General features: G+C 36.8%; 1 protein-coding gene across 2 annotated transcripts in view; it reads right to left on the bottom strand.

Annotated features, from left to right (window-relative positions):
• The window catches only part of VPS13B (vacuolar protein sorting 13 homolog B), a 1,012,351-nt gene that overhangs the window by 18,200 nt on the left and 974,185 nt on the right, over positions 1–19,966 (bottom strand). For both annotated transcript variants that reach the window (XM_051970918.1, XM_051970917.1), the window contains 2 exons: positions 13,593–13,711; positions 10,882–11,696 (listed from right to left, as the gene is read on the bottom strand). In XM_051970918.1, the coding sequence (XP_051826878.1) occupies positions 10,882–11,696; positions 13,593–13,711 (934 nt within the window). The remainder of the gene's footprint in view (positions 1–10,881; positions 11,697–13,592; positions 13,712–19,966) is intronic.

Here is a 19,966-nt window from a genome sequence, read left to right as displayed (position 1 = left end):
CCCGTTCAGTTTTCACCCTGGGATTCATAACATAATGAGCTTCTAGGGAGCACAACACAGGCAATAACTTATTCGCTTGTGAATTCACAAATGGCAATCTTTCATACTTTATAAATCAAAGAAATCCCTCTGGCAACCTCACAAATAGCTTTAATATGACTTCCTTGCATGAGCCTCCCGTATTCCTGCTAAAATTCCAGTGCACGTCTTCAACTGAGGAGTAAGGGTGTCCTTCCTTTTGCGGGAGGTTTGCGTGCTGTGAAAAGGCAATGAACTGGGGTACGGGAACTGTCCTGCGAGAGGGAGGAAGTTGATTGCTTAATGGGGTGTTACAGAAGGGGATGCAAACTTTTGACAAGGATGGAAGAGTTATTTTTAATCTCCCCCAACCGGACCGAGCTGAGTGCTTTGCTTTGGAACTGAGCTCTGGCCAGACAAATGAATCCCCTTCAACCCCCCAGCTTTGGTTGTATAAACATCAGTGACATCTACATACTGATTAGGTTAGTCAGAGGGGAGTATTCCCTGTGAATGTCCCAAGAGGGGTATCCTTGGATCTGGTTTCCTATTTAAACACAGGCCTGCCAGGGGTTGGCCTGCTGGCTGGGCTAAGTGGACTTGTGGGAAAGCTGGTTTGGAGAATAAACCCGCGGACCTCCCCCTCCCCCCTGAAGATGGGATTCAGGGTTGAAAGCCTAGGGGAACGGAAGACTGGAAGGCGCAGAAAGAGGTACAGTACTTGTAGCTTCTGACAGCAGTGGGAAGATTCAGTAACAATACTGCAGATGCTTCAATTCTACTGACTTCCAAACCCCAGAAGGAGAGTTCTTAACTGGAACTGCCAGAAGGACAAGACCCATGAAACAGACCCCTACAACAGGCTTCCTGGCCTTCCTTTTTCTGTACTCCTGGGGAGAGGGTAGGAGGGGGAAGGAAGGGACCTGAGCTTTTACTGGTACTCTAGGCTGCTTTGAGTTCAGACCCCAGGCTGCTCATTTTTTGCCTCCCAAAGGCTCACACAAAAGGATTTCTTCTCAGCACTTCTACCCTAACAGTTCCTAGGGCTCCTCTGAGCTGGGAAATGAGCAGAATTAAAAACTGTTCTGGGTAAGAGATTGAGACCCAACAACCCCCAATTCCAATCAGCTTTAAGATGAATGCTTAGTATTGTGCAATTTCAGAGTGGAAATTCAAAGATGGCTACTACAGCATGGAAAGGTCCAGGCTTTTTCCTGCTCTGCCCAAGCAAAAACCCACATCCCCAAAGCTGAGTCCTTGGCCTGATTCCCTTTCTTTTAAAAAACATTAAGACAAAAATTCTAGACTTAAGTCAATTAGAAAGAGATTTTCTGAAGATGAGGTTTTATTAGGATAATAAAGGAGAACAGCTGATGCAAACTTCAGAGTCTCCTTCGCTGAAAGTATTTGAGCAGAGTCCCTTTTACCCAGGAAGCCCTATGACCCTATGAAACACAACAGACCCTAATATCTATCTGGTATCATTTAGGTGTGGTAAAGAGATGAGGCAGAAATTGTTCAATGTTCTTTTCCACCCTATGATTCAAACAAAGAGTCATCAATGGTGAGCAGACATATTCTAAGACCATGACCCCTCCTTGGTCTTTTTCCAGCAGGATGAGGACGGGAAAGAGGGCAGACATCATAACTATAACAATTTCAGCCAAATTGGTGTGTTGATGAGAGGGGAAGGACATGGAACTTGGGGTCAGAAGATGCGGATCTGAATGTGAGCACTAGTATGATCCAAGGGGCCCAAAGCTGGGCTTGGCGTCAAGAATGTCTGGGGTCATGTCTCATCTCTGATCTCAGCTACCTAGGTAAGCTGCATAAGTGGCTTATTGTCTCTGAGTCAGACAATGCCTGTAGGACCAACCTCACAGAGCTGTGGGGAGGATCAAGTGAGATAAGGTATGTAATGTGGTTTGTACCACATTAGAGGGATGTATCAAGGTCAGATGTTATTATTTTTACTAAATCCTGGTACTATTACTTACTGCCAGGGTGACCCTAGGCAGGTAATGTATCCTTAATGGACCACATTTTCCTCACTATAAGATTAAAGGTTGGAGAAGCTGAACTCTAAGATCCCTTATGGTTATAAACCCTATAACCTTGTGACGAAAGTCCCTTCTCTCTATTACAACTGGACTCAGGGCCAAACAGGGTGGTTCCAGCTCCTTCAAGTTCCTCAAAGCTATATGGAGTCAAAGGAGGCCTAGGTTTGAATGCTGATTTGTATGGCCATTGTGCAAGGCATATAATCTCCATTATCCCCAGTTTTCTCATCTGTATAAAGGAGATTAATACTTACAATAGTACCTGCCTCACAGGATAGTCTCAAATGAGATATTATTTATAAAGCACTTTATAAACTTTAAAGCTCTAGTATTATCACCTACTAATATCATTACTAAAACTGCCTGATTGTTTTATATAGTGAATATATTGTTCAATGAATGATTGAGTGGAGATCTCAGAAAGACAAGAAATTAATTGCTTGGTATGTTTCAATGGCTTTATGGTGGAAAACTGGTGCAGGCAGGACGTATCTGAGGGGGAAAACGCTCATTTTTTGTCCTGCATCATTTCCTTAATTATTTTTCTCAAAGAGTAAACATTTCTTTTATTCACTCCATTGGGAATTCTGTTGGAAAAAAAATGGTATAGGAATGTGGTATGTTGCTTGGCTTCCCACAGAACTGAATCACAGTATGGAAAGGAACCTTAGGAGGTCCCATGGTTTCCTCTCTTTCCTTCATTCTGGGCCACACCTAAACTGTCCCTGAAAAAACCACAGGCCCATAGATGAGAGCTTAACGGTATTACAGAGGTCATTTAGTCCAAGATCCTCCTTTTTTTTTTTTTTTTTTTACAGATGTAGAAAATGATTTAATAAGTAGAGGCTGACTGATCGATCCCATTACCTCAGTTATAGAATTTATCCCTGGAGATATAACTATAATCACTATGCTCACTAACTGTTCCTATAATGAAACTAGCTATATTAAATGCCATCTTTGGAGTCAAATGACGTAAAAAATGATTTAAAAGTTCATAATTTTGCCAGCAAGAATAAAGACTTTCTTCAAGTCTGGAACTTTTCTAATTTACTGGATTATTACCCTGCCTCCCTACCTCTTGCCCCTCCTTCTTCCCCCCCTTCTCCCTCCCCCTCCCCGTCCTGCTCCTTTGCAATGGCAGTGTAATGAGCCGAATGGAGAAAGGTCTACATTTGGAGTCAGAAGAGCTTAGAATATTGACTCTTTTGCTCACCACTTTGAACAATGTCTGCTTACGCCATTCCCCAGTTGATAAATAGTCAAAGGATATGAATGGACATTTTTCAGATGGAGAAATCAAAACTATCTACAGGCATATGAAGAAGTGTTCTAAATTACTCTGATTAGAGAAATGCAAATTAAAACAACTCTAAGTATCATATTGATTAATATGACAAAAAAAAGGAAAAGGATAAATATTGGAGAGGATGTGATAAAATTGGACACTAATGTACTGCTGGTGGAGTTGTAAAATGATCCAACCATTCTGGAAAGCAACTTGGAACTATGTCCATTAGGATAATACAAGTTGTAGCAGCTTTTACATTAAAGGACAGGAGTGTCTGGAGCATGATATTTCAGAGGGCAAAGAGCTAAGATTACAACCAAGAATCATCTACCCAGCAAAAGTGACTATAATCCTCCAGGGGAAAAAATGGATATTCAATGAAATAAAGGACTTTCAAGTCTTCTTGATGAAAAGACCAATACTGAATAGAACATTTGATTTTCAGATACTAGACTCTAGAGAATCATAAAGAGATAAAGAGGAAAGTGAAATTATAAGGGACTTCATAAGGTTAAATTGTTTATATTCCTACATAGGAAGATGACACTTGTAACTTACAAGAATTTTTTCATTATTAGGGTTGTTAGAAGGAGTATATATAGACAGAGGACACAAATGTCACAGATAATATCTAAAAACTAAAATTAAGAGGCAAGAGGAATGTATGGGGAGAAAGGAAAGGGAGAGGTAGAATTATCATATATAAAATAGACAAGACAAAGCTTTTCCAGTACAGGGCAAGAGGGAGGATATAAAGGGGATAGAGTGAACCTTACTCTCATCAGAACTAGCTCAAAGAGAGGAAAAACATACCTATTTAATTGGGTATAATACCCAAATATATAGATTGGGTATGTATAATCTATGTTCTTCTACAGGATCATTTTATAACTCCACTAGTAAGAGAGGAAGGGAATAACAGAAGGAGGATGACAGAAGGGAGTACAGACTGAGTGGAGAGTAGTCAGAAGCAAAACACTTTTGAGGAAGGATGGGGTAAAAGGATGAAAAATAGAATAAAAAGGGGAAATATAGTTAGCAAGAGCAATTGTAAAAGGAATTTTTGAAGCAAGTTTCTCTGATAGTTTCTGAAATACATAGAAAACTGAGTCAAATTTATAAAAATAAGAGCCATTCCCCAATTGATAAAAGATCAAAAGTTATAAACAATTTTCAGATGAAGTAATCATAGTTATCTATAGCCATATGAAAAAATGCTCCAACTCACTACTGATTGGAGAAATTGAAATTAAAACAATTCTGAAGTGCTACCATATACCTTATTAGGTTGGTTAATAGGACAGACAAGAAAAATGATAACTGGTGAAGAGGATATGGGAAAAATGAGACATTCATTGTATTGTTGAACTTGTATACTGATTCAACCATTCTATATTGCACTTTGGAACTATGCCTGAAGTAATATAAAATCAGGCCTTTTATATAAGTAATATAAAAACCATCGATCTAGTAATACCACTTACCTGGACTGCATCACAAGAGATAAAAAATCAAAAAGGAAAAGGATCTATGTGTACAGAAAATATTTATAGCAACTCTTTCCTGGGGGCAAAGAATTGGAAATTGAAGGGATGCCCATCAATTGTGGAACAGATGAATAAATTATGGTATGTGCTTATGATGGAACACTACTGTGTTATAAGAAATGATGAGCAGGATGCTCTCAGAAAAACCTAGAAAGACTTCCATGAGCTGATGCAGTGAAATGTACTTTGTGCAAAGTAACAGCAATATCGTAAGATGATCAGCTGTGAATGACTTAACTATTCTCAACAATACAATAATCCAAGACAACTTTGATGGACTTATGATGAAAAATGCTATCCACAGAAGAACTGATGGTGAAGCATATTTTTTAAAAAAAACTATTCATTTTCTTTGAGGTCTCTATTTTCTTTCATAATATGACTATTACAGAAATGTTTTGCATGACTACATATGTATAATCTATATTGAATTAACTGCGTTTTCAAGGAAGGGCAAGGTGGGGAAGGAAGAAGGGAAAGAATCAAAGTTTTAAAAGCAAATGTTAAAAATTGTTTTTACATCTAACTGGGGAAAAATAAAATAATAAATATTAAAAAATATTGGAATTATGCTCAAAGGGCAATCAAACTGTGTATTCTTTTTGATCCGGCAATATTACTACTAGGTTTATTCCAAAGAGATAATGAAAAAGGGAAAAGAACCCACATGTGCAAAACTACTTAGAGCAGCTCTTTTTGTGATGGCATAATATTGGAAACTGATGAGTGGTTGAACTTCATTCAACCTGTGGTATTATGAATGCAATGGAATACTACTGTGCAATAAGAAATGATAAATAGGAAGATTTCAGAAAAATCTGGAAAGACATATGAATTGGTGAAAAGTGAAATGAGCAGAAACAGGAAAATGTGCACAGCATCAACAGTATTTTGTGATGACTAACTCTATGAATGATTCAGTTCTTCTCAGCAACACAATGATACAAGATAAATATCAAAGGCTCACAAAGGAAAATGCTATCTACATCCAGAAAAAGAAGTGACGGGTTCTAAAAGAAGACTGAAACCTACTTATTTTTCACTTATTTTTGTTCTTTTTTTGTGTGTTTATTTTTCCTTTTGATCTGTTTCTTCTTTCACAACAGTGACTAATGTAAAAATATATTTTACATGATAGCACATATATAATAAACTGTCTACCATTTTTAGAAGAGGGAGAGAGGAGTGTGGGAAAGAGAAAAATTTGTAACTCAAAATCTAGTGAAAATCAATGATAAAAACTGTTTTGACAAGTAAGTGGAGGGGAAAATACTATATAAAAAATGAAATATCTATTACCAGTTGTCTTAGAAAGTGATTTGAACATCAATATGGTACCTAATTAAACAATCACAAGGAGGATCTTATTTAATAGCAGTTTCTCCCCTTCCTTCCTCCTTGTTTATTTGTTTACTCTATGTGAGAAAATTTTCTTTAACCTTCTTTTCCTTTCCTTCTCTAGAGTATTTGTCTTCTATTTTCATTCATCTTTAAAATCATCAAGACATAAGAGAGCCAATTCCTAGGCTTCCTCCCTATTTAAACTCTAAATGTCCTCTGATGATCACAGGATTCATAAGGGACACACGTATCATCATCCAATACTACAGTATAATCAACTTATCCAGATTTAGCCACTTACGATTGTTCCTTTGTATTTCATTTCCTTTTAATTCCTATATTTGAATTTCATCATTGCTATAGAGCTTTGGTCTTTTCATCAGGAATGCCTGAAACTCCTGAATTTCATTAAAGGTTCATTTTCCCCCCAAATGGGATTATACTCAATCTTACTTGGAAAATTATTCTTGGCTTATTATTCTATGTCCTTTAGCTTTCTGGAATATTGTAATCCAAGTTTTTCAAGTCTTTATAGTGGCGGCTATTAAATTATATAGAATCTTGATTGTGGCTTCTCAGCACTTGAATGCTTTCCTTCTGGCTCCTTGCTGCATTTTTTTTCTTTGACTTGGAAGCTCTGGATTTTAGGAATAATTTCTCTTCTTCCCTTTCTCCCTCCCTCATTTCTTTCCTTCCTCTTTCTCTTTACTAGACTTTTTCTGCTTTCATGCTGTCCTCTAGTGCTAGGAAATATGGACAGTTTTCTTTTAAGATTTCTTGAAATATACCTAGGTTCTTCTGTGACCATGACACTTAGGTATGCCAATGATTCTTTTATTTTTCCTCCCTAATACCTGGCTGTTTTTTTTTCTAAGACATATCTCATATTTTCTTCTTTTTTCCAATCTTTTGGTTTTGTTTTAATATTTCTTATTGTTTCATGGGGTTATCTGTTTCTATTTGATCCATTCTAATTTTCAGGGAGTTTGTTGCTTAGACAAGTTGTACCTCTCGTGCTAAGTTGTTAATTTTCTTTGTGTTTTTTTCTTCCATAGCTTTCATTTTTTTCCCTCTCCCATTTCCTTTTCATTAATAATTAAAAAAATTTTTTTTGCTTTATCTCTTTTAGTGATTCTGGTTGTCCTGAGGCTTTGTGTGTAGATGTCTTTTTCTGGGATTATATCTTGAATAATAAAAACTATAGAATGAAATTCTATAAAATTCCCTTTTTTATTTGTTCATTCTTCCATCTTACACCTATTAGGTGTTAGAACATGGTTGTGTAACTTCTGGAGAAAGGTCTGAACTGCTCTTGGTGCTGCTTTCTTGGGAATTTTGAGTATCATGTTATTGCAGGATTTCAGGGACTTCTCAGGCGGGAGAGGTATACGCTCTCAGTGCTCCCAAAGTAAAGGACCCAGGCTCTAATGGCTACCTGCTTGGTTGGAGCTTTTAAGTGCCTGACCTAGGTTTGGGTCTGTCTTTGTGCGCACACACACATATATACGTATATATGCGCGCACACACACACACACACACACACACACATAAAACCTAGGGTCTGCGACTACTTCTTATCCTGGAATGCCATACCTGGGCAGCTGCTGATGCACTGGATAGAGTGCCAAGCCTGGAGTCAGGGAAACTTGGGTTAAAATTGGCCTCAAATACTTGGGGGATTGTGGGCAATTCCTTTAGCCTCAATTTCCCTCAGTTTCTTCAATGATAAAATGGAGACAAGAATACCTGTCTTGCAGGATTGTTGTGAAACTCAAATGAGATACTATTTGTAAATCTCTTAGCACAGTGCCTGGTACATAATTGGTATTATATAAATGCATATTTCATTCTCTTCCCTAGGCACATCTCCCCATCTAAGTCCTCTCTGGCTCTGTGATCCAGAATTGGGCAGTGAGCAAGCCACTTGGCACTGGCTCCTGCCCCTTGTCTGGGGCCTCTGTATGCTGGCTTTAGGGCCTCTTCTTGCATGGGTGCACTGGAATGCTCTGCCTTGATCTACTCCAGATTCATCACCATTGTCCACAGATCTTGCTGTCTGTCTCTCTGTGTTAACCAAGGCTGGATGACGAGTGATTTTTTTCTTAGATTTTTCTAACAGGATTTTCTTAATTTCTCTACATTTGCTTGATCTGTTTGAAAGAAATGTAGGATAAGGAATTTGCTCTACTTTTTATTGCTTCTCTACCACCTTGGCTCTGCCTGTCTCCCTCAGAAATCTACAACAATATTTACAACCATCATGATTGATTCTGCTACAATCTGTGCTCTAGTCCTTCTTCTCTTAGTGGTGTAGATGGTAGTTGTTTACATTTATATATAAACTAACTTTTTAGCCCTTCACTTATTTTTTGGGTTGCTCTTTATCTTTAGTCATTTCTATACAATGGTCTATAAAGTGAATTTATTTTGTTTGTTTCCTACTCTTTTATTCATTACTTTCTTCTGGGAATCTTCCAAGTTGTACACAGGTTTTCACTGATAACATGTCCAATATAACTAAACAAACTGGCCCCCTAGCAACATTAGAGTTGCTAGTCTCTGTGAGGGATGAGGTTGGGGCAGCAATAGTTCAGCATATTTGGAGTGAATTAAAAGACATCTCAACAGAATATCAGCATTAAAAACAAATTAAGAAAAACAACACACATGACCAAACACCCAAAGGAAACTCTCTTTCAGCATGTGGCTTATGGTATAATATTACTGAATACTGCAAGTTAGTGTTTTTAAAGGCCATATTTAGGCCAGAATCCCACAGAGACATGTATTTCCACTTGGCATTTACCTGATCTGATCTGAACAATACACTTTCAGAGAATATATGAGTTAATTCATTTACCTCTTTTACCCCTGTGTTCCAATAACAATTTATGGAATTGTTTAAGTTTTTTTTTTTAAACTTAGGATGTCAGCTGCTTATTTATACAATTCTTTTTTTACAAATAAAATGTTTTCCTAACTGCTTTTGCACAAGTAACAGGCCCATAGGGAATCTACCCATGATCTTATTTTCAAATTCAAAGATCAACATAGAACTAACTAAATGGGAAAAAAAAGTTATCTTAATAATATGGCAACCACTTTTTGGCTTCTAAACTTCCTAATTATGAGAACACATTCAAACTATGATATCTGTCTATGTGTCTTTAATATATATAAATAAATAAAATATGTATATACACACATACACACACACGTATATATGTACAGACAATTCTCCCTTTAAATTTGTATTATGCAAATTCAACTTTATGTGAAGAATTTTGAAAGAAATCTGCATTCCCCAAACCTCCCAATTAGATTAACTTTACTATATAGTATTGTGTACAAAAAAACCTTCCAAATGAAAGCAGAAAAAAGGGATGCATGGAGAGATCATACCTTTGCCACTACCATGTGGGGATCTTATTTAGACATCCTGAGCAAGAGAGAAAACCTTTGCCCTGCTCTACTCTACCAGTAGGGACCACCCATTGGGACATCAGGTTCCCAGGGATCTGTCTTCTGTACATCTGCGCTTAGGTATCACGCATACCATGCAGCCCTGTGTTGCTCATCCTCTTCTCTGTGTCTGTGTCTAGCTTGGTCCTTGCCAGGCCCCCACACAGCTGGCCCTGGCATTTCCCTGAGCTGCGTACCAGTGTTCTCTCTGCATGAGTGCATGGTCCCTTTCTTAACTACCTTCCTTCTCTTCTTCCCCAAGTGTCTGGCAAAACTGAATTACACAGAAGTCTGTGGGAATGACCCATTTATATAAAACGAGAATTGTCTCTACATGTATGTGTGTGTATACAAACACACATGCATATATGTATATAAATATAAGAAATTTTTTATCTAAATCTGTATAAGTATTAGGAATTTCCAGTATAGAAAACTACTGTGTCAGATGTAGATTAATAATTCATCTTAGACAATTAGGGGGCTAAAAGGTTAAGTAGCTTGGGATGGTCACAAAATGAAAGGGTGGTTTCTGGATGATCTCGAAGGATAATTCCTCTAGCTCTAAATATTTATGATCCTATAAAATAGAGTGACCTAGAATATGATTTCTTTTAGTTCCAGGAGTACTGGGCCTGTGCTAATTTTCTGAACTGCATTAGAATATTAGTTAGTGGGCTGGAACAATAAAGTCACTAACTTCATTTTACCCTAAGTGACCCTATGGAATGAAGGTTTCTACCTTTCACTAAGGGAATAGTTCTAGTACATAGTAGGAATTAATTCAATCCAAACCAATAAATGTCTATTAAGCACCCACCATATATCAGGCACCTGGGTGGCTCAGTGGATACAGTGCTGGGTCAAAGAGTTTGACATGCCTGAACAACTGAACAACAACAAATATATCAAGCACCAGGTTCTGGGAAAACAAAGACAAAATACCAAATTGTCCCTGCTTTCAAGAAGTTTGTAGTCTAAAGGGGGAAGAAGGGAGGATACAATGTTGACAGATAAATAGAGAAGTAAGAATACACGTGATCATTTGAGGAGGGAAGGAACACTCAATAACAACTAAGGGGATCTGTGACATTTTACTCACTGAGTCTGGGATGGAGGACTGGGGAGCTCTGTGTGAAGCCCTCTGCCCTGCTGTACTCACCCGCTCGGAAGAGAGCCCCAGCAGCATAGTGCATTGCCAGAGTGTGGATGAGCTGCCTGGCGGTTGTGAAGATGGGTCCCCGCTCGAATACAGAGAAGGAGAGAGGTGTGTGATCAGAAGCAATGTACAGCTTCAGGGACGCATGGATGCTGACTGAGAGATTCACTGGCTGGATGGCTAGTCTTCTTAATTTCACTGGATTGACCAAAGCTTTGGCATGCTGTCTGACTTGCTCAGGCAACAGTTGTATGAGGTCCGAGCACTTCTTAGAATGATTAGCCAGTTTGCTGTTGGGAAGATAAGTATCAAAGAGAGTTTTGATGTAGTAAACAAATGTGTCTTCTACATATAACCTGGCTGGTTTCATTTCAAAACTAAATTCATTAATATCAAACAGGAAGTTTTGTTTCTCAGACAAAGTGATGCAAACTTTGATAAAACAATTTTCTTTATATTCTTCCAAATCTTTGCTAGATATGAGGAGATTATGCATTCTGGACCACTGGATCGTTTCTACTTTTTCTCCCTGGCAGACCAGAACAGGAAAGTGGAAATTGGATTTGTTATAGAGTTGATTGTCCAGCTGAAAGTCCCCACAGAAGACCTCCAGGCTATAAAGCTGTGGGACTCCTGCAGTAGTCCCTTCAAGAGGTAGAGCTCTGAGGTAGCTGACTACTGGTTCCATGTTTAGAAAGATGTTATCCAGCGTGAGCCGCAGAAGCTCAGATGATGTTTTGTGGTGGGTGAGATCATCAAATATTGTAAGGCTTGACTGAGTGATGAACACTTTTAGTGTAACACTCTTCCCCAGAGTCCTGGATGAAAAAAAAAAGAAAAAAAAGATGATTTTTCCATTTTATGACAATTCGTCACCAATGTGACACAAGACTGCATATGAAACAAATAAGAGCACAAATGGCAGTACATTGTGTCTAAATTGATCCAGTCACACCCCAACAGCAATGGGAAATATCCCCAATGGGACTATTACAAGTTCCTGTTGTGTCTTTCTATGCAATCCTTTATCAACACTATGTTTTTATTCCAATGTCCTTCTAGGTTATACCCACTTATTCATAATCATGCTCATCATAGAGTTCAAAGCTGAGGACATAAAGAACATGCTAATACAAAAACCTTAACAATCCTTCCAAATATTTCCTTTTTTTTTTTTTTTTTCACCATAGCTGCAGGAGTCATTGCTGTTTACTACTTTCCTATTTTGAAAACACAAGTGTTTGAGTAACCAAGGCCATTTTTGGAATGAAGGCATATTTTCTCTGTGGTTAATCATGATTGGACTTGCTCAGCTACAAGTTGATCTGTTCAATAAGAAACTGGTCAACTTTCTAGAAGATTAGCCCAGTTATAATATTAATATAGGCCTAAAAACATGCACATTTTTGCATAATCTCTTGAAGACAACAGTTTTAAGTATTAAAAATAAGCATTTTTAAAGAGGGGCAATAATGGAACTGAGAATGAAAATTTATAGTAGAGTCAAATCTTCCCATTTAGATTAAGGATGTGTCAATTTTAACTAGTGAAAATTTTAACTTTTAATAAAAACAAAGTTTTATTCTATTTACTCTTTCAAGCCCCCAATTCTATAAAATGAAAGAATGAACTGATGATAAAACTTTATGTCAGTAAAATTACTAATATTACTGTTCTCTTTAAGATTCTTCTAAATCTATGATACTGTAATCATAGATATATGTATGATCTTGGGCACATCTAAGTACTTAAGCTCAGCTAATACATTTTTTGCCTTGTAGGTACTGTTAGGAAACTTCCTTTAAAAAAAGATTTGATACATTCAAAATGAATTTATAAAAGCTTCCATATAAAGCAACAATTGTAAAATGCTAATAGGTAATTAAAATTGTGTTCTTTTAGGTAATATAGCATTTATCTTCCAAAAGCATTTATACTAATATTCTTTCTACTTTCTTTATAAGCATTGTAAAGGTCAAATTTATCTCCATCTACATGAGCACAAATTCTGCATTTGGAGATTCAAAACTGATGATATGTTATAGAAAAAAAACTAAGTGCTTTACAAAAAAGTTAAGCATATCTTAAGATATAACTACTCAATACGTTCAAAAAAATGGCCAAGGGAAGAGAAGAAATCCTGGAAAATGTTTATATTTTTGTTGTCTCTCATGTTTATGGAATATAATTTATAATTTCAAATTGCCATATGGACATATGGTTAAATAAAGATTAATTTATACCTTGTGATAGAGTATATATTGTGAGTATGTAAGTTCTAATTTGTTAAGTAGCCTGTGAAATTCATCACAGATGAATTTTACTTGATACAGAAGATCATTTTACTATAATAATCATAAATGTTTGCCAATTGACAATGATATTATGCTCTATTGTGACTTACACAATCTTTAACCAAAAGCCATTTGGGAGGAGGGGATAGTATGGAAGTTAAAAGAGAGGTCTAGAACCGTAATGTCATAAATATAAAGAACTCCTACATAGAAACTTGCTCTACAATGCAGCAAGAAGCTCATCTACAGCTCAGAGATAAGACTTAGACTTAGGTCTTCCTGATTCTAAGGCCAGCCCTTTCTCTTATAAAATGATATTGTAACAAAAAAAGATGGGCAATACAGAAAAACATAATAATATGCATAAAATGCATTATAGTTGGAAGGCATGCTATACAACTACTAAAAAACTAAAATTACCTGTTGGCATTGGTTAAGATTGGTCCTGCTTTTCCTTCTGGGGCCATTGTTATGATCGCTGTACCACACTCATGAGTGATGTCCACATACACACAGCCAAAACCAGTTAAGAACAAAACCTAAAAAAGGAATATTCACATTTGGATATAAAAGAGGAAATGCTACTGAAATGGATAATTTTCAACATCTCACATTCAGATTTAATACCATGGGCACTTTTTGCTTATATTCCTTTATATCCATGTGGACAAGCTATTCAGTTGACTTGCAAATGAAAAAAATATCAAATCCAGATTTTTATTATCCAGCTGTAAAGTTCTTAGTGGAAAAATGATGGATGAGGGGGCATGAGCTTCTTCATCCTTTGCTTCTTTGGGGCTGGCAAATACATTTTGATTGGGGTGGAGCTTGGCCCTACAACTTTTTGTGAGCATATGAATCTTCCTGGAAGAAAAACAAACTTAGTATTTGAAACTTAACTGCATGATATTTCAGGGATCTTTGAGTGCTGACAAACCAGCTCGGGGCCGCCCTTCTACTCTGAGAGGCGCCAAAAACTGAAATGAAAACTACCAGCAAAACTTTATTAGCCTCCCCAATGACAAGGACATGGTGTAGGAAGGTCAGATGAATGTGAAGATCTATTTGCCTTGAGTCAAAAATGTAGCATTTTTGTAGAATCCATGAGAGAGAGAGAAAATGCTTGAAAAAAAAAAGTTGTAGGAAATAGGATTCCAGTAGAACAGATGTCCTTACAAGATTAAATACTAATGCTGTAAAATGGACTTTTGACAATAGCACTGGATAATCTGAAAAACAACCCAGGGCTATGAACCAGGTTCCCAATCAGGTTGGGAATCTGGGTCTGGGGCTGAGATAAAAAACTGATATATGCATGATTTGAAGAATTTTCTTTTAAGATTTCTGGTATGACTTTTGTTCATGCTTGGCTCCTTTATCATTGATAGGCTAACAGAATCAAGCTGAATTATTGTCCAGATATCAAATAAAGGAAGAAATACAGGAATCACACCAGTAAAATCAAAGAACTAGAAATAATGCCTCTCCTAGATAATTAGGTGACCTAAGCTATAGGTGGTTCAAAAATGTAGTCTCCATCTCAAGTGGCCACTCAGTATTTTATAGTTGCTATTCTATGTCAAAGCATTTTATAGAACTTTGATACTAAAAGATATACATATATACAGTTAAGCAAAATGGCAGCCAAACAAGGTTTTCAAATGGATATATTTTGTGTGTGTATATATATATATATATATATATATATATATATATATATGGCTAGGCAAGTGCTCTGTGCATAATAGCTTGTTAACTATTTTCTGAATTGGTTGAGATCAATGAAATTTGTTACATGGATTTTCATTAGAGAAGCATCTTAGAAAAAAGAATTTACTATGCCATCTAATAGGAACATATTATCATAGTAAGTGCTTTAAAAATGTCGTTCCCTTCTCCTTCCTCCAAGATGTCCAGATAAAGCAAGAGTAAGCTTTAGTATGTTGGTTGGCTCCTCATGGAAAACATGAACAAAAATATCATGGGGATGGACAGACTTTTCTTTATAGTTTGCAGTATACCACTTTGGTAGATGTGTTCATTTGCTTCAGTGATGTGCAATTCTACATGACCCCATTTTGGAGTTTTTTTGGGAAAGACATTGAGGTTGTTTGCTATTTCCTTCTCCAGCTCATTTTATAAAGGAAACTGAGATAAACAGAGTGAAGTGAATTGCCCAGGTTTACACAGCTGGTTTCTGAAGTAGGATTTTAAAGTCAGGTCTTCCTGATTCCAGATTTGACTCTATCCACTGTACCACTTTTTGATGAGACTAGCTAAACTGATTAGAACACAGATCCATTTGAATAGTTCAATCTTTTATGCTATACTATGTCACAAAACTATGTGAAATGAGACATGTTTCTCCCATTTCAGGCAAAAGTGATACAAGCAGGAAGGTAGCAAAGCTAGGTAAGATCTTTCATAACATTCCGCAGCCCCTCTTTCCCTTCTTTGTAAAAATTAGGGTATAAGAGTGTGGACCATAGTTTATACTTTTAGATTCTATAATGTGTTTGTTAGTTTTGCTGAATTGTCATTTTTTCCTCTTTTTAAAAAGATTCTTTGTTATAAGAGAACACTGTTTGGCTAGGAAAAAGGGGAGGGATTTATTTGGAAATGAAGGCAATGTGAAAATGAAAGATTTAAGTTTAAAAAAAAAAAAAACTTGAACTTCAAATTTTGTGGAATGGGCAATCAAAAAAACATAGATAAGGTAAATTTTTTTTCTCTCCTAAATTGAAAAGTCTTTTGACAGTAAAATAAATAGATACCTCAGACTACTTAAATGACTTTTTGGCCCTTCCTTTCTCTACAATTAGTTGGGGAGCAATACATACCCCATTCTCCTTTTCAGTAGCTCTAAGCAATTCAATTCCAGGTTTGTTGGTTGTTGAGCTTATTTGTTTTTTGCAAAGTACTTGTGGGATTCTGTCTGATTCATATAATAGATGAAGGGAGAAGCAAAGTGAGATGCTTCAGGTTTGTGGAAATTGTGAATGTCATATAGAGTTCTCTCCCTTTTGTTCCTTTATTATCATAACTCCCAAATAAAAGGTTGTTCCTCTTATATCCTTGTTCCTGCTGTGTTCTCAGGTCCTATATTTCCAATAAAGCTGGTATAAATACTAAAATTCTTTGTCTCTGTTTTATTGCCCTATATCAAAGTATAAACCAGTGTGGTTTTGTGAATATCCAATTCTCGTCCAAGTGCCACTTCTGACTATCATGAGTGACTCAATGTCAGCCCATTGTTTGGAAAGCTAAACCCAAATGGTACACAATTTCCCAACATGTTACTTTTCCCTGTTCTGTGGAACAAAGAGTACATAGGTTTGGCATTATAGACTTACTTCTGGACTCCCTCATGGCTGCTGGGGAGATGTATGAGGTACATGGTATGGTTTTCAGAGCCACTTTGTGTTCCTTTGTGAAATTTGTTATTTTAAGAAATAGAACCAGAACTTTTCAATTTCTTTGCCCAAGAGAAGTTTGCTTAATCATGGTAATGTTTCCACTGGTATAAAACCTCCCATTTCATTAATATGTATTCCATCTGTAATTGATGGACAAAAAAATTCAGGAGCATAGTTATCTATAGCCAGATCCTTCAGAAGGGTTCTTACAGTCAGAAGTAGATCCTGATTCTTACCTCTCGGCTGTTTAATCATCACACTTCACCTATCATGAGGGAAGTCAGGCAAGCCACCTTTCTAAACTGAAATCATTGGTACTATCTGGTGAAAGCAATGTTTTCCATAAAGAAGATATCAATCAACTAGAAATGCAAAAGAGGCACTCTCTATGAAAAAACAACTTTTTTTGGATGGATAGGAAGACAATTTTAGTCAGATAAAACAGAAATAATTAATGCTGAAGGTCTGAGTAGTCACAATCTTAGTTTGTCTATTTGTTAATTTAGAACTGTCTTGTCCACTTATCAACTGGTACTATTATGTACATTTATTGGAAACTAATATAAACTTCTTAAAGGGTAGGTAAGGAACTTGTGGCAAACATTCTTCTTCTTTTTTTTTTTTTAAATTATAATTAGTTTTTAGACTATAATCAGATCAGGCAGGAACTCTACCCTATTCTCTCTGTGGTGAAATGGCCACAGTCCACTCAAGTCTTCCTCTGATGCATCATTGTGGTATAGAGAGGGTCTTGAGTCCTCAGAGATTATGTTGGCAAACTGGAAGGTCCCTTGTCTATATAAGAAGGCTCCAATTCCAGGTCAACAACAGATTCTATATGTTCAATTTAAGGATTACACAGGCAAAGGTGGGAAAATTCATTATCATCAGGTCAATACAAACTGAATTATTTTGGTCATGTAAGCTCATAAAATTTCTTTCTAGGGCATGGAGGGGTGATGATGTATGATAGTGAAAGGAGTATACTGATTGATTAAAGATGGGTCTTTTGAAGTTTGAAGTAACTGTCTCATAAATGATAGATTTAGAGCTAGAAAAAGACCTTGGAAACCATCTAGACTAACTTCATTTTATAGATGAGGAAATCGAGGCCTTGAGAGATTCTGTTCCCTACTCAAGGTCACAACAGTTATAAGTAGCCAAGGTTCTTTGAGTCTAGTGCTTGGCATATCCTGCCACATTGTAGGTGTTTAATTAATGCTTCTTGACTTGACTCCAAATCCAGTCCTCTTTCTACTGCCCACTTCTTTAACAGATTATGGACCTCTCTATATATACAATTTTATTTATAACAAGCTTTTATGTGACAATTTTTTAAAAATCTGAATTTTACATTTAAATTTATAATTTACATTATAAATTGAAGACAGCTTCCAAATATAAACTCTTTCTGAAGGCACAAGCTTAGAATGTACTGCTTTCTAGGTAAGTAAGCTCTTCCTACAATTTCTAAAATTTGATTACTTTTCAACATCTCAAGCAGTTTTTCTAGAAAGGAAAAAGATTTCAGGGAATTCCAAGTGACAAAAGCTACACTTTAAAGCAAAAAGATATTCATCTTTGAGGTATTGAAGCTGGTCAGTCTTGAAAGGCTTGGGCAAATTCTCCTACACAGCTCACTCCTGTGAAAGCTTAGGTTAGCTTAGGTGAGATTCTTCTTTTTACTTAAACTTTTCAAATTCACCTTTTGAAACTAGATTATATATATGTTATATGGATTGCTCCCAGAATTCTAGGGCCTGTCTCGGGTGGTACAGATCTTACAGGAGCCTAGCAAAGTACACAATATCTGTTGAATTGAATTGAAAAAAATGTAACTGGTTCTAGAGTGTTAGGGTCTTTTTACAATGAGTCAGCCCAATGCAAACAGGAAGTTGTTGAGTGGCCTGGAAGTAATTTCTGTGGCCAGAGACTGGCTGGACCCTGGTCATATTGAGATAACTTAGTAAGGGGAGATGGCTCCCTCTCTCATTAGCTGTGCGTGAGACCTCACAGACCCTTCTTAAGCCCACGCAGCAGGAGGTCGCTCTCTTTATTCTGGGGTAGCTGAACCAAGTGGATGAATAGCCAAGAGAGGTAAGGATCTTGATAGTGAACACGTGGTTCTCTGGCAGACCTGGTGTTCACTTAGGAGTTAAAAGATCAGGGCAGTATGTGAGCAAGGATAATAAAGGCTTTAAGTCTGCACATGGCTATTCTTGATCAGTTATTAAACTATGATTCAAGAAATTGTAGCCAGAGATCTCTGAAGGTCTCAGAGGAGGCGAGCCGGGTTAAAGTTGGTTGACACTGCAAAGGTCAGTGGCCAGAGGATTCTCTGAAGCCCGGGGAAGTGGGAGAGACTGGCAATGTAAAAGTGCAGAGCAATGCCAGGGCGTTCGCAAGTGAAATGATTGCCTAGGGTTAAGTATCTTGGCCTTTACACTAGAGTTCTCCAGGGTAAGTTACCTCTCACTAGACACAAGAAGAGGATTTCAAAAGCAAGGTACAATCAGAGACGAACTTGCATTTTGCTGACATTTTATCAGAAGGATCCAAATTTGAATTCTGTCTCAGATACTTACTACAAGGTGTGATCCTAGGCAAGTTGCTTAATATCTGCTTATTCATTTTCCTTAACTGTAACATTGAGATAATAATACCACCCACTCACAGATTTGTTGTGAGAATCACAAGATAACATATGTGAAATGCTGCACCACTGTTCTATTTTGCCTTGTTTTAGAAGTCAATTTTGTGCTTGTCTTACCTCACCTACTAGATTGTAAGTTTCCTGAAAGGAATTGCTGTAACAGGATGGCAAATGAATTTCCTTAAATTCTGAATTGATAATCCCAGTCTTATTCAAATCTTTATCACTCAAGGGTCCTGTTTTAGCTCCTTAGTGGAAAGAGCACTGAACCTGAAGTCAAGAAGACCTAGGCTCAGGTCTCAAACATCTCCTAGTTGTTTGGCAATGGGCAGATCATATGACCTCTGTTTTTCCATCCAGAAAATGGAAATAATAATAGTTCTTACCCCATTGGGTTATTGTAAGGTTCAACTGAAATAATGTATGTATTTTATAATTCTTACAGTACTATATAAATGAAAGATATTTTTAATCACTTCTTTAAAGAAAACAGATGACTAATAATAATAAAAATATTTTTTTAACTGAGTTGTTTTAAACTTGAACGGCACTTTTACATTGCTGGAAGCTATTGATCCTCTACAGGGACTAGAGTTCTAGATATAACCGTATGCAGCTACTGGTATTCTTGCCCTATGACCAATAGAGTACCTACTTTGTGGCCTCCCTCCTGACTCTACTTCTGTCTTGGCATGTAGAGGTGGGATTATATTCATGTTGGAATG

This window comes from Antechinus flavipes, chromosome 1, assembly GCF_016432865.1.
Source record: "Antechinus flavipes isolate AdamAnt ecotype Samford, QLD, Australia chromosome 1, AdamAnt_v2, whole genome shotgun sequence".
Classification (NCBI taxonomy): Eukaryota; Metazoa; Chordata; class Mammalia; order Dasyuromorphia; family Dasyuridae; genus Antechinus; species Antechinus flavipes.
Note: the sequence above shows the minus strand (reverse complement) of the source record. Positions and strands in the feature narration are given on the sequence as shown.